The sequence below is a fragment of the Harpia harpyja genome, chromosome 3, assembly GCF_026419915.1.
Source record: "Harpia harpyja isolate bHarHar1 chromosome 3, bHarHar1 primary haplotype, whole genome shotgun sequence".
Taxonomy (NCBI): domain Eukaryota; kingdom Metazoa; phylum Chordata; class Aves; order Accipitriformes; family Accipitridae; genus Harpia; species Harpia harpyja.
This window is the reverse complement of record NC_068942.1, coordinates 73197443-73213172: the sequence shown is the minus strand read 5'-3', so window position 1 is coordinate 73213172 and position 15730 is coordinate 73197443. Positions and strand designations below refer to the sequence as shown.

At 36.7% G+C, this 15730-nt stretch overlaps 1 protein-coding gene across 1 annotated transcript in view; it reads right to left on the bottom strand.

Moving 5' to 3' along the window:
* Window positions 1-1124: 1124 nt before the first annotated feature.
* Window positions 1125-15730, bottom strand: part of ADSS1 (adenylosuccinate synthase 1) — a 31121-nt gene continuing 16515 nt past the window's right edge. The window contains exons 4-13 of the mRNA XM_052783347.1: window positions 15203-15253; window positions 14796-14862; window positions 13536-13643; window positions 13101-13182; window positions 12011-12137; window positions 10652-10806; window positions 9311-9435; window positions 7218-7315; window positions 5907-6056; window positions 1125-4455 (exon numbers count right to left, since the gene is read on the bottom strand). Coding sequence (XP_052639307.1) covers window positions 4403-4455; window positions 5907-6056; window positions 7218-7315; window positions 9311-9435; window positions 10652-10806; window positions 12011-12137; window positions 13101-13182; window positions 13536-13643; window positions 14796-14862; window positions 15203-15253 — 1016 coding nt within the window. The 3' untranslated portion in view covers window positions 1125-4402. The remainder of the gene's footprint in view (window positions 4456-5906; window positions 6057-7217; window positions 7316-9310; window positions 9436-10651; window positions 10807-12010; window positions 12138-13100; window positions 13183-13535; window positions 13644-14795; window positions 14863-15202; window positions 15254-15730) is intronic.

The window sequence follows — 15730 nt, the reverse complement described above, 5'->3', positions numbered from 1 at the left end:
ATACTTCTTGCACACAGCCAGCTCTTGAAACCAGCTCTCTGGTGGATATGAAACGTTACTGTAGAGGAAGCTGGGCCACTTTCACGAGGAGTAAGGAGTGGGCTACAGCTTGACCCCATGTAAAGTATTACTTACTAGAAGAGGGTAGGGGCGGGAAAGTCATCTATTAATTGCAACTCTCCAAAGGCAAGATGGTCACATTGTTCCCATTTTTACCAGGCTGCCTATCTTCTTTCCTTCCTCCCAGTCATAAGACCCAGCTCTCCAGGTGACAGACAACAGACAGACCAGTAACAAACCAGAGTGTTTTCCTGGTGGGTAATTTCAGCAAAGAGAGACTCCCTCAGTTTTGGTTTTGCTATTTTTTGGTCTTGGGCATTGCCAGCATCACGTGGAGTTAGATGAAACTGCTTCAGATATTTGGCTACCAAAGACGATTCTACGTGAATTTATATATATATAACTCATGGCACGGAAATGAAGAAACACTAGTTAATTAGCAGACCAGTTCTCATACGGCTCTCAGACATTGCCCTGAAGTGTGTGTTAACCTGCTGTCATTTACTGAACAGGTCACTCCCCTGTTGTTCCAGGCTCCTTCTAAAATGGATGAGAAAGAGAGTGATTTCTACAAAGGCTTCTGAAAGCCCTAACAGTACTTGTCTGAAGCCCACTCTTATTTTAGAGGTGATGATTACTTATCTGAGCCAGTATCTATCTTTCCTTTCTAGCACAGTTCTGTTGATAAAGAGCTATATAGAGTTCACATCAGTTGTTCTGAGCCAGCTGGTATGGCAAGAACATTTTTGCATCAATTAGAAAGTGCTTTTTTTCTTCGTAAAACGATTGTTCACTCAGGTGAGCTAATTAAAGATGACTAACCATAAATCCCCGGTGGTAAACATGGATCCCTGCTCAGTTTGTAAATGTGAAAGTGTGACAAAAGTTTGTGGAATATGTTAAAAAAAGGCCAAACACTGAGAATCTGTAGATTAAAAGAAAATACCTATTCATTCAGTGATGCTGCTAGTTATTGTTTAAAATCTATGAAATATTGAATCAGATTTTTGTATGAAGTGTTTGTATGGTGTTAAAAAGAAGAGAGAAATAGAGACCAAGCACTGTTACTTTAAATTGGTTTTAATATGTCTTTCAGGACAAAATAAACAGGTGTGGATCCAAAATTCATCTGAAAAAATCTGCATAAGGTGTTAAGTATAGTTTGCACATTACTATGGAAATGCTTAATTTTCTTTCCTTTTATAAAGTGCATTATGCCAGAACTGTAAGACCATATACAGCCAAATTAAAAATTAAAAAAGCTTGAAAATTCTATACTGCATGTGTTAGGAAGCATACACCTGACTATGAAGGCCATATTGTAAGGGTAAATGTGAGAAAATACATCAAATACATTAATGTGCATGAGTGAATCAGTAATTGCTACTTTTAGAAAACTATAATCTTTACCACAAATTATGCCATTTTGGTAGACGTTCACCCTTATTCTTCCATCCAGATATCTAACAGGATGATGCATCAACCAGTTTTAGTCATTATTATTGCATTTGGCTGGGGAGAAAAAAGAAATTAAATTCATCACAGTGATTGTTATTAAAATGAAATTCCAAACAATACAAAATAATACACAAGGGAAACAGCCAAAATGAAAGAAAATTTACATAAAAATGTTCTTATTAAGTATTGTGTCACTCAGTAGTTTAAAGAGCTTTTTGATAAAAGCCTGAACTTATTCACATTTAACTCAGTGACAACACATATGAAATTCAATAGGAGTAGAACTTTAATTTAAAAAATCCACGCTATGAAATGAAATCAAATGCATGATATTATTTTTACGGTACCAGTGTAAGTCAGGGGATAATTGCCTATTACATCATGCCCATTGACAACATCACTGGGTTTTTGATGAATCCTTGAATGCAAAGACAGGCAATGTGGATTTAACGGACACTTAATGGAAAAATTACTTAACGGAAAATAAAAAGATTAGGTGAACAAGAGAAAGTAATCCTGTGAAAATTAAGCTATAAAACCTAATTTTTTCAATATGCCAAATACTTCATTTAGAGCTGATCATTAAATCCAGTTATTCAGTACATGGAGTGGCTTGTTAGTCATTGTGGACTTTACCTATAAATCAACCAAAGCTTAAATATAGCGGCAACCTCCTAGCACAAATGCACTGATGAATATGGGGCCAAGAAAAGGAACAGGTCTAGATCATCCAGTAGGCAAATGTCACAAGGTTAAGCCATGGGAAAACAAAACTTAATTACTGTACCTACAAGCATCTTTATGCTTAAATTACGTCATATAAATGAGGCACATTTCACGGTGCTTGTAATAATTAGCACTTACCAAGCACCTTTCAGAAATGGCTTGCAAACATTAAATAAGGTCAGAAATCTCATTGCTCTTTCATTAGAATACCCATAAATACTACAGGGAGAGCTTCCTCATCAATGTCAGAGCAAGGCTGCAGGACCCATGGACCTCCAAAACAGTGTAAAAGAGGTGAGGATGTATGCCTAATTGCCATTTTACAGATTGAAAAAACAGTAGCAGGAAGATTAAACAACTTGTCAAAGATCAACAAAGCAATTGTAGCTGAATTAAGGATTCACGGCTTTGGGCTCTTTTTTTTTTTTCCAAGAGATAAAGGGTATTTGCTTGTGGCATAAAGCCACAGTCTGTTATGAACTGGGGTATGAAGAGACTGCACTGCAGCTGGAGGGTGTAAGAATTCTGCCTTACAAGCAGCAATACATCCGTAAACAGTTAAATTTAGTGCTTGCTTTGTGCTTGTATCGGTACTTTTGTAATTGCTTCTTGACACAAATGGGTTTGAACTGTTATTTAATATTGAGTGAGAAATGACAAAGGGGATGAGTATGACACAGAATACTCCAGACAGGTTTTTCTTTTTCCCCATCTCTGATGCAAAGATTCTCATGGGTTCATATCCTTGGAGTTATCATCTCAGAAAAGGGATATTTTCACACACTAGATAATGGCATTACTGGGGTTTTGATGCCATTTCCACAGCCCCTGGGAATGATACAAAAATACTGTTATAGCTTTCTGAGACATCAATAGAAAAGGAACATTTACTCGGAAAATTCCGCAGTTACGGAATAACTCCGTTTCTACTGTATTCTTTCTCCTCTACAAGAGGTAGGCCTTTTTTTGAGAGCTCTTGAAGTATAGCCATTATAAATTAGAAGATCCACAAAGAAATCCAAGTGTATTCTTAAAGATTCTGGGACCTCTCCACGGCTTCTACATGTCCCAACCCTGGCTGCCACATGTCATCCCCTTCTATAAATAGGCATTACATTTTGCTGAGGAAGGTCAAAATGTGTGAGGGGTGTAAATACTGCAGCAGTCATCGTTAAGTCATGCATTGATTTATTCTTGGAAACCTAGAGCTGTGGAAGCAAGTGTGCCTTACAGAGCTGCAAGTCCCAAGTTCCTCAACAGATATCTACAGTAAAACTTTGGAAATTACAATCACTGCATGAGCAGGAAGAAATGTTTCAGGTTCACTGAGAAAACACAGCGTGCTGCCTCGGCTCCGCTCTCCCCGTGTGTTTTGTACCCTGAGGACTCTCTTCCTTCCACCTTTGCTCACTCCTTCCCTACTGCATAAAATAAAGACTGCACATCTGACAGTCTCCACAGGGATTGTCTGCTAGTACACAGGATATTTGAACTTTCTCCAGTTTGGCCCCTCTACAGATGTTAGTTACTAGAACAGGCTCTGTGACAAAAATATTTTAGATGCTCCCCATTCATTTTAGTGGGCTATTAAAAAATCATTATATAAAAATTATAGATAATTGTGTTTGCTTTGCTTTGTGCAGTCAAAAATACCTACCTAACTTCACCATATTTCAGAAACTGAAAATCTATATAATCCAACCAATTTAAGTACATGGTATCTGTCTTATTACTGCCAACCCAAATACATAAACATTGTAGCATTTGAAGTTGAAGAGCAAATCCAAGCTTCACAATTCTAAAGTTACCCAGTAACTACCGGAAAAGGTTTAATACTGGTTTCAGCAAGAAGAAATAACTCTGTATGGGTGTAAAATACTTTTAAATAGTTAACATGGCTCAAATTTAAAAAAATATTTTTCCTTATTTTGTTAAGAATACGTTTTTGATTTTTCTTTGATAGTGGCCACCAAGGAGATTTTACACTGAATTTACTGAGAACTTAAATAAAATGTTACAATACAGAATATATGTTTTCTTTCTATTCAATTCCTAGAAGAACATGTTGGTTTTAAATAGCATCTCCATTTAAAGAGGAAGCAGTAAGGAACAGATGAATGCTAAATTGTGCTTCTCATCACTGAAGTTCTTCATTCGTTTAGAATAGCTGGATCATCGACTCTCTTGATTTTCCAACTCCGACCCATTTAACTAGGGAGGAAAACACATCTATTAGAACAATTACTGAGAGTAAATATTACAATCAATGAATTTGAATAATTTTCACCTTTCATCACGCTTCACTACGAACTGGCCAACTTTGTCCTGAAACACAACGCTAGGAAGTTTTACTGTCAAAAATCACTTTACACCTGCTGCATTACCACACTAGAAGCGCAATATACTGAAGTTTGAAACCATGAAATAATTATACCATAAACACAAAGCATTGCAGATGGAAGGCCTAACAGAAGGTCGAGTATGTTTGTTGCAGGTTTAACTGTCATTGTCTTGAGTGACAGGATGTCTAGCTAACTCCCTGCAGAGAGGAAGTGAGAGCTCTGCCAGACTGTGAAGTTTTCTTGATGTGGACCAGGGGATAGTGATGCACACATGCTATAATATTGTTAAATATAAAGCTGCAATTAAAAACATTATCCAGTGTGAGTAGCCACCCCAAACAGCATACTACAATTGTTCCACTACAGTTTTTATTGCCCATGCATACTACAGAACTGACTGTAGGTAGGTCTCCTATAGCCATCAAACCCACCAAGGCACCCTGCCTTCACACCGAGAACCAGAGAAATAAAGTGAGGGAAGCTTTATTTACATATCCCGTCGCCCACATCTGTGTCCGTGACCACACACAGACCACCCACTGAGTTTCAGGGTCTGCTATCAGATGCTTCCTAATCCACGAACTTAATACTGGAATTGCCACAGCTGCAACTAGCTTACACTCCCCAGATGTGACCTTTGAGGTGCTTTATGGAAAACAAAAGCACACATGTCAGCTTTCCACGTTTGCTACTGTGGAAATTGCCTTTCAAACTCCACCATTCATGCCACATCTAGCTCTTGGCACCTCTAGAGCTCTAGCAATTAGATTTGAAAAAAAATGGATGGCTTGATCATGTTAAGATTCTCATTTTTCCTAAGAGGCAGAATTGGGCTAAACAATCTTGTATCCATTGTGCAACCCATCTCCTTATATGGGTAAGTATGGAAGAGATAAACAAAAAAAAAAAGAGAAGTCTACATCCAAACAGGGATGCAGCGCAGGAAGTAAAGTGAAAGGAAGAGATTAGTAAAGGGAGGACATTAGACTAACTATGCACTGAAGCACGGTGGTGTGAGAGATCCCTAAGTTTTCACTGACAGAAAGCAGTAGTTTGCCAAGAAGAACACACATTTATCTTTCCTCTGGTTAAGTCCTTGTCAGCAGCAGCTTGGAGCTCTCTGCAACACTGCAGACCTGCCCGCAGAACACCACCCCTTGCTGCTTCTTGACAACCTTTACCATCATCAGCCCAACCACAGGTACCTCCATTGCCTCCTGCCCAAATCAAGCCACTCCCTGGCTAACGAACTGAGCACTTTTACAGAGCTGTTCCTGTCTGCTGTGGCATCCTCATATGTAGATCTACAGAAAGATTTACCTGGCACTCCAACATGGTTCTCCACACAGCGAATGTAATTCTGGGCCTTGGGTGGGAGGTCCTCCCATTTTCGTGCACCAGTTGTGTCAGTCTTCCACCCAGGCATTGTTTCATACTCTACTTCCACCTTCTGTAGTATCTCCTGATTAGCTGTGGGAGAACAATTTTTATCACAGTTGATTTTAGCTGCTCCACCTTAAAAGAACACGTCTATGGTTCTTGACCAACAAAGTCTTTTGACAACATTTAAAATCTGATAAATAAAAAAACCCCCAGTATTTCTACTGGTTGGTTAATTAATTTATTCTTAATTTAGATTAATTTCTATTACTTAGGAAGATAACTCTGATTCAAGAGGATCTAGTAATCCAGTTTCCTCTTGCCAAAACCTTAGGATGCACTCTATGTTGTCAGAAGACTACTGAAGTATTTTTAAGGAAACAAATTATTTGAAGTTTACAGTACACTTTTTGGTTCAGATTTGCACATAATAAAATAGAAGTCCTCCTGTAGACAAGGCACGACTTCCTCAAAAATTTTTACTTTCATGGAACAGGGTTGAATCAGGCTTGCTAAAAACTTAGGTGCCTTCAAGCCTTTCCCCACTGGAATTCTCATTGTGCTACTCTCCACAGTCAGAAACTACCATCAGTGGTGGGAAAGCTGGTGGCTGCTGCCAGCCCTCCCTGTGCCTCCAGAATCCCCCATCTCAACAGAACAACCCCCTCATCTTGGCATAGACTGTTACAGGTATCTTGAAAACATCATTAATGTATCAAAATTACATATTATTACATCTTAAAAGTTTTAACATGAAGCATATTCAGGAGGCAATGTATATTTTTATTAACCACAATGTTGTTGCTGTTAATTACAGTTACATGATGGTAGCCGATAAGCAGTTTTATTCTGCTTGTATCCATCTCATTTTTTCACAGCTTAAGCACTGATTTTATTTTTACTTTACTTCATTAAAGGCTATTGCCAAAGATACACACTGACTTGACTCTTGCTGACTTTCAGACCCCTTGTGTTGTCAATAAAAAAAATCTAATGGGACAAGACATAGAGGCCCTAACACAAGATTTTATTTGCTCTGAACTTCTTGTCATCATACATACAGACGCAAGGTGACTAGAAATGCTAACATACTGATACAGTAGTCTTTATACTGGTATCACAGTTCTGCAAATTTCTACAGAAGGTCTAGCGAAAAAGAAATCAAGCCTGATTTTAAAAAGCAAACAGTCTTTCCCAACAGGCATGACTTAACAGAAAGAGGAAAATGAACATAGATATTTAACAACATACCTGGAAAATATGGAATTCTTTTTCCACCCAATTTGTAAGCAACACCAATTTTAATCTCATCAAGGACATCAAGAATATCCAGTTTTGTTAATGCCAAACTGTACAGAAAAACATCAGAGTTACACACATGATGAATCTCCTCTTTAATACTTTCCACCTGTCTTTTCTTTTTTCTTTCTAGTTTTGTATTCACAAATCCAGCTCAGGCAACCCAGCAAGCAGAAATACACAAATATATTAAACTATAAACTTTGTTAAATGAATTCATGCCTCTCAGATGAATACATGACTGAGTTACTAAGACACATTTCCAAATGCTTGGCTGCTCATACAGGTGCACAGTGTTCAGTTCAGCACATGAAAATGCAAGCTGACTACGTAAAGTGAGCCTTACTGGACTTGGTTTGGGTGTGTATGATGGCACGTCACTTTACATCACTACTAGCAATTGTTTCTGCTACTCCTACTGATTCACAACAACTGTAAGACAGACTTATTTACTAAATTACGCTTTTAAAACAGACTTCACAAGCATAATCTAGCTACTAAAATCACGTATACAGTTCAGTAGGAAGGATCCCAGCCTGACTTTCAGTGCCCAGGCTGTGCTACCAGGGTTGTCAGTTTAATGAACCTTTTTCTTCTTGTGAATGAACACACTGGAACACAAAAATGGAACCTCAAAAAGACACTGTAGTATTCACTGATCAGAATAAAACTGCATTTTAAAACTAGTAAAATTCTCTAGAAACAATATGCCAGACCTTGCTGGTAAAAATATGAGTAGCTAAGGATTTAGACATACATTTAGGTATGTACATAACAGTCCATGCTATATGTGCTCAGTAAGTATATGATGAATGCAATGATTAAATGAAAAGGCCTTTTGGGAAAGAAGCAGCACGGAGCCAGTTCTTCAACTTTTTGGAAGTTTTTATCTCCCCATGTGTTTTTAAGTGTCACAGTTACCAGAAATGACATAGTTTTGTTGATAGAAGCGCAGTAATTGTATAGAACTGAGATGGAAGGAAACATAATGCCTTCCTAATACTATTTCCACATAAACTAGAGCTATGTAAGTTAAAGCAAAATATAAATCCAAGTAAAAAAAAAATTTGAAAAACCTTCTGATAAATTAATGAACAAAGATCATTGTTCCTTTGTAACATTAGTAGCATAAACAATATTAAGCCTCAGTTTGTAAGATATTAAAATGCCCAAGGTCATGTGTTTGCATATATGAACAAGTTTGCCTGAATGCATGAGTAAGTCTACACTTTACATGAACAAAACTGTAATGAAACTTCTGCAACTTCTTCTGAAAATACAGATTGGTAATTAGTATAAATTAATGGCTTGTGATAGTTACTAGCATTTTAGCATTAGACATAATCTAGCTTGATGGTATTATGGTCTTGAACAGTTTCTTTAGACAGTCACTTTTCCTTTAAAATGTCAATTTAGTATATATTTTTAATTATAAAATAATTTATCAACCAAGTAAGTCACTCAGTCCCAAAGAAAATAAAACTCAGCCCATTAAAAGCAGAATTTATAACATAATAATAATCCACATCTTTGTAAATAAATGAACCTGTAGGGACTGGAATGGAAGCTGTGCCAGTTGCTGTGCACTTTGTGTCATCCCACTTAATTCACTTAAAGAGACAGTGGTTCCAAATGATGCAGAATTGGTCCTACAAGTACGATCCACTAGAGCCAACCAAAGCTCAAACCCAGCAGGTTTTAGATCGCGACGTAAGTCAGTATGAAAGCACTGCGCCAAGAACTGTAAACTCTTAAAAAACTGATACATTGGTCCAATCTACATTTGCCATCTGATGTAAGCAAAGTGAAAACATGTATGAAAAAAAATCACTACTATGATGTTGTAAAATCACTTGATTTGAAAAAAAAGTCAAAGGAATTAGATTATTATTAGCATTAAGACAATTCTCAGTTGCCCATTGTGAATTATTTTATTGCTTAAAATGTAACACTTTACTGGACTTATATTAATGTTACCTACATATTTATTCTGCGAAGCACAAAATTATCACTTCCAAATGTAGCGCAAAATCTGTGATGCTTACGCAGTGAATCCGTTGATCATATGAGCATATTTCAAAATGACAAGATCTAACCAGCCACAACGTCTCTTTCTGCCTGTAGTTACTCCCCATTCATGGCCACGGGACTGTAAAAGATCTCCAATTTCCTAAAAGAAGACAGAAAAGAATGCTCATGGTATTTCACTGAAAAATAGCAGGAAAACGAATATAAACAAATATAGACAAATAGCAAAAAAAATATAGTTGCTCAATTCCAAGGCCTTTTTGTAGGAAAAAAAGAAAAAAATAATTAAGTTTTATTACGAGGGGACTAAGGCAGAGAATAAAGCCCCTCATATGTACAGGATTTTTGTATTTCAATCACTAGTATTTCCAAAATACTTATTTAATATCAGTATTTCATGTTCCAAGGAGACACTTTTCTTCCTTCTTCATCTGATAGGAAGATTTCCTTGACAATTCAGCCCTGGTTTTGATTTTGTTTGTGTTTACTTTCTTCACCTGGTCTTTTGGCATCTACTGTTTTGGGGGGCCAAGACTGTAAATGCCTGGGACAAAATCAATGCTTGTACAATGTCGAGGTCAACAGACTCCTTGACCATGCCTAGGGCTCCTAGGTTCTACCACAGAATGAGACTGCCAAGTGTTCCCTTCAGGCAGGCAGCATCTATAATGCATTAAAAATGAAGAAGAAAGAAACTTTACGCTCATGATTCATGTAACTAAAGGATATCACCAATTCATTTGAGCCATTAGAAAAAGGATTTTAGTGACTAAATCCTTACATTAGACCTGGATCACTGACCTAGAGATTGCTGTGTGCATAGTTCATAATCAATACCCTGAGCTTTCTAGTTTCTTGATAATGAAAATACAACAGACAGTTTAAAAGAATCAGAATCTCTCCCCTTCTTTTTATTGATCAATTTGTGCATGACTGGCTGATGCGCACACCACATTTATTCTATAAATCACACAGAACACAGGCTGTGTTAAGCACAGGTTAAGCACAGAAGTTGTATCTTGTAATTTAAGTTTTCCTGTGATGCACTGACGGTTCCAGCCTACAACAAACTCTCGCCACTGAAACGCACCTAATGTTATTACATAAAATGATGAAATCTATTTTCACATCATTCATTACAACAGAAGTGTGGTCACCATGATATAACATCATCACACTTGTGTTTCTCTCCTCTGAAGAAAAATACCTTAAGTTTATAATGTACTTCTCTCTTCATGAGTGCAATTGCTTGGCATTATTATTAAGGTGCTTATTTATCATTTGTATACCCTTACCCCATTCCATTGACCTTGTTTTTTGGCAACTGTATATATTGCATTTTGTAACATTAAACCTACATTAATCTGCTCAGTGGGGAAGGCTCCAATTCCCACCCGAGTAGTATACGCCTTCACCACACCGTACACATCACCGACATGCTGGGGAGGAACACCAAGTCCAGTGCATACACCACCTACGGTGCAGTTCGATGAAGTCACAAAAGGATAGGTGCCTGTCAGAAAAACAACAGCACAACCCTGTTTCAGCAATGATAAGAAACAAAGACTGATTTTCCTTTATGAGTTGAAAGGAGATTTTCACCTGTATATTTGGCTTTAAAGCTAAACTGAAACAGCAGCCAAAGAGCAGGGCAAATTCTTCTTACTACATATCCCCATTTTGTTTTTAAGAGAACAAATTAAGCTGTTCTTCCCCAAATTGCTTCCTCCTGTAGTGAATAATATGTATTTAGATTGCTAAAGCTACACAGAAACCCCTCAAAATGAAGGATTTTTTCCACTCAAATAGCTGACTCACCCTGGCAATTTGTATAAGCATATTATTAGTGAGCAAGAAGTTCAGACAGACAAATAAGAAAATATCCTGCTTTCTTATACTTAAGGAGGTATCAAGTATGTGCTATCTGTTCCAATGCGTAAGCTTTTTTGCATTCATCCTTTGAAACTTTCACTGAGAATTGCCCACAAGGGAGAAATTTAAAAGGATCTCAATACTACTTCCATTAGGCACTGGATCTATTCTAGGATGCTGCTGCTGTGTAAATGTTTTTTCACTGTCCTGTGTATCACAGAAAGTATTTCCGCTACATCCACGGAGAGCCTGGTGTAAAGGTCACGGTCTGACATTGCCAGTCCTCTACACAAGTAGCTCTGAGTATCTGCACCAAATTTTCTAAGTCTTAAAAGGTTATTCATGAACTCTACACTGTGACTCTGGATTGGAGAATCTCTTCAGTTCTTCATTTCATCTTCATGGAGACCTAAGTGGTTTAATTAACCTTTGGTAAGAGGGCAGAGCAGAGATCAACTGAGGAGGCTAGACTTACGGGTTATCCGTACCAGTTTAATCCTCCCTCCACTGCAGAGGAATTACCTCAGCAGCACTGCAATGGGTGCCTGGAATGTATGGCAATGTGCACACACATTTAGAAGTAATAAAGACAAGAACATCTGCAGTGAAATTGCAACTCCACTGGAATAAACTTCAGTAAAAATCAATATTTAAACCCTAAGCACTTAATCCTGTTAATGATACAATCTCTGGCTTACTGTGCTTTACTTTTGGGAGATCTGTTCCTATTAAAGGAAAGACTATTTTGTTTCTCTATTTTTCTGAGGTTTTCAAAGCTGATATAAACACAAATCAAAATAAAAGTAATCTCTTAGGAGTTAAATTGAGTTTGAAATTTAACTTACCAAAGTCAATATCAAGTAATGCTGCATTGGCTCCTTCAACAAGGATCTTCTTTGGGGAGCCATGAAGAGCTTCATACATAAAATACACACCATCTCGAACCATGGGCCTTATTTTTTCAGCATATCCCTGCAAATTTGAGTAGAAATGTCAGCTTCCCCAGATAATAGCTGGAAGTAGGGAACACTGTGTTCACTTTTGAAACACGAAACATACAGATAACCCTAACACGCCAGCCTCAATAGCTGTATTTTACCTGAAAAATACAACCATTAGCTTATATTCTATTGAAAACAAATCAATGACTGATTCACATAAGAAAACATGACTTGTTATGGCATCAGAATGCCACAATTTCTGTACCATTTCTATTCACAGAGATGTTGTATACCTACCTCATTTTGTTGATACAGTCTCTCTATAGTGTGTCTATAGTCTAGACACACTGAGAGTGGGACTTCAAAATAGCGCAAGCTCCGAAAGAAAAAAAAAATCACTACCCACGAACATTAAAAAATATCTTTAAAGGTAGCGTGTCAGCTCTGAACAAGTACCAGACAAAACTTGGGAAAGGTAAGAGATTTTTTTAGCATCCTCTTTTCTTACATATTCATCAAAGAACATGTTTTACCAGCAGCTCTTCTGAATTTATTTATGAAAAGACATTTTTCTTGTAATACCAGCATCTTGAAACACAGCTTCCACAAACAATTCTTCAGTAAGCATGGAAGTCTCTCAGACAAACTAGATCAGTTATGGCTGGAGACTGCTAACTGCAAGTGTCACCCTGTGTCCTCTTGGCTACTTTAATACAACAGTTATTTTATGTCAAAAATGTTATAGGAGAATTAAATCATCCACAAAATTTATTTTAATGCCCACAAGAAGAGAACATTCTATTAAGAAGCATAGCTACTGCTTATTGAAAGGTTTTATAATAATGAAGATATGCATTTTTAATTTAAATTAATTAATTAGTTTAATAAGTAGTAGTTCTGGTACACTTCATTTTTACTTTTTTAATTAAATATTACTGTTTTCTTCTATACTTTCCCTGAAACTGAACAAAAAGTACAACTGTTAAATCCTTACCTTTAGCTTTTTCAATTGTCCTTCTACATCTATTTCCAATGTGGGAAACATTGACTTGTATTGTTGTGCCAGATTTTTAAATCTGTAAAATATTGAAATAGTATCTATGAAGAACATACTCTGTTGATAGAACCTTTGGCAAGAACTCAGTTTATGTTATACACAGTATATACTGAGAGCTACAGGGAGAAAATACCCAGAACTTTGATACCCCAACCAGTGCATTTCCCAATGTACAAAATTACATTTTAAATTATGAGAAACTCTGTGAGGTGCAGGAAATATACACACACATTCTTTCCAGTTTTCTTCTCCTTCTAGACAATTTATATACAAAATTCAGACACATATTTAAAAACGTCTCCTTAAAAGCAAATCTGTCAGCCAAAATGTATCGCTCTTTAACATAATATTTAGAAATGGAAATAGTTGTACCTGGAAGAAAATTCATCAAAGTCAGAAAGGAGGTCACAAATTCGAAGGCCTGTTCGTGCAGCTTTGGAAGAATATGTTGGTCCAATCCCCTTCTTTGTTGTGCCAATACTAATTAAAAATAACCCCCCCAAACATGTATAAATATATGCAAAAATATGCTTTATGCTAAGTAATATTATTAAAGCTCTTCAATACACCATATACTGGGCAGGAGGTCTGAGACATAAAAAAATGACTAAAGTTCTATAATAGTGAATATATAGCAACTCTCATGGTTCAGTGGATTTGCATAAATATTGGTAATATTCATGGTGTGCAGTAAAGCATTAAGCCTTGGGTCTGGCTGACACAAGCTTAGTTGAAACAATGTGCATATATACATATATTATACAGTAATAAAGGTTACTATACTATCCTGTGGTACTACTACATCCCTTACCATAAACAATAGGAAACAAATGTCATTTTCACATTTTCACAGTTGCAGCACTGTCTATAGTTGTAAACAACCACCAGTTCTGTGAGTGATCAAACTGGTTTCCTATGGCTTTGGCATTATTCATACCACCTCTCTCCCTATGAACTGTTGTAGTCTTTACCCTGATGAGGATAAAAATGAAACTGTTTCCCTACCTGCATGCCTATTTTCATATGCATTTTAGAAATTTTGAGATCTCTATTTGTGTGTTAAGTTTGGCTGAAATTGTCCAATGGGATCAAAAACTAATAGACTAACAGAGAGAAAAATACAGTGTGTTCACATAAACCTTTGTTCTTTCAGAAGCCAAAATAACGAAGTATGAATAGTTACATACTGTGCTAAAGTCTAAGATTAAATTAAAATAGAAACTAATATCTCCATGAAGTATAAGTGAATACACTATAAACGATTACAAGTGTGGAACCTAATTGCGCCAACACTTCAGACTTGATTCAAAAGAGCATCACTAGTCTGATATTAAACTGGATTGGAAGCATCATTTTACTGGAAATGAGTTTGGGGGATTTGGTAGGTATTTCAAAATGTTTCTATATGTTGCAGAGAACTGGAAAACGGAAATAGGTAGGAATTCATATCCTGCCTTTTCAGTAATACCTCAGAGTTTGTTCACTAACATAAGTAGGAGCAGAACAGAGTCACAGAATTAGTAACACCAGCAAGGCTCATTAGAGATACATTGCATTTCTGTTTTCCAAAATTACACCAATTTTTCAAATTTGCATAATTATTAATGAAATGAAGGTGCTGAAAACACTTACTTTTTTCCTTCTTGTGCTTGACGTTGCACTTCCTGGAGCCCATCTACTGCCTGGTGAAAGTCAAACACTGCAATGGAAAAACAAATGGACATAGTGCGAGACCAAAGGAGAAAAACATTCTTTAAATCAGGGACATCTATAATTTCAAGACAAAGTTCCTTTGTTATAACTGATAGTGCACAGGCCGCCTCATGTGAAAACAGAGCGAGTATTCCTTAAACATTGTGAAAACATGTAAAACATCACTCTTTAGTGGATACAAATACCATTATTATGCTTCAGATACACAACATATAAAGAAGCTGTACTAGATCAAATACATGACTGCTCTGTGGAGTAATAAGGTAGTTTAGTACCATGAGCTAAGCAGTCATTTTGATTTTTTTCCCCCTTCAATCATCACTTACCTATATGTGCTCTATCTGATATAATCAGTCTTTTCTCCCAGTCTTTTAAACCTGTCAGAAGATATAAAGGAAAGTAGGATTTCAGCTGTGCTGATTGGTCAAACTTTGAGATTTGCTTTTAGTTTTTCTATGTCTTTCTTCTAGTTTATATAGCTTTTTGTTAAGAAGACTGCAGACAAAATGGGTAAACCATAAGTGAATATCAAATAACAGCAATATTTTTGTTAACAAACTTTTCTCATTTTTTACTTTTTCAGCTTTCTCATTTTGATATGGACAAAGATACTCACCACTTCTTCCTAGCCCAGAATGCTGTGGCTTACACACAATTCTTATTTTAAGGAAAGATTCATGTTTAACTCGCTCTACGATAAATCACTTGAACTCCATTTGTGCCTCAGAAAATAAAGAATTTATATATATAGAATCATAAAAGAATTTAAGAAGTAAGGGACCTTAGAAGGTCATCTGGTCCAAAGCCTCGCTGAGAGCAGAACCAACTGAGTTTATACTTGGGCACAGAAATGG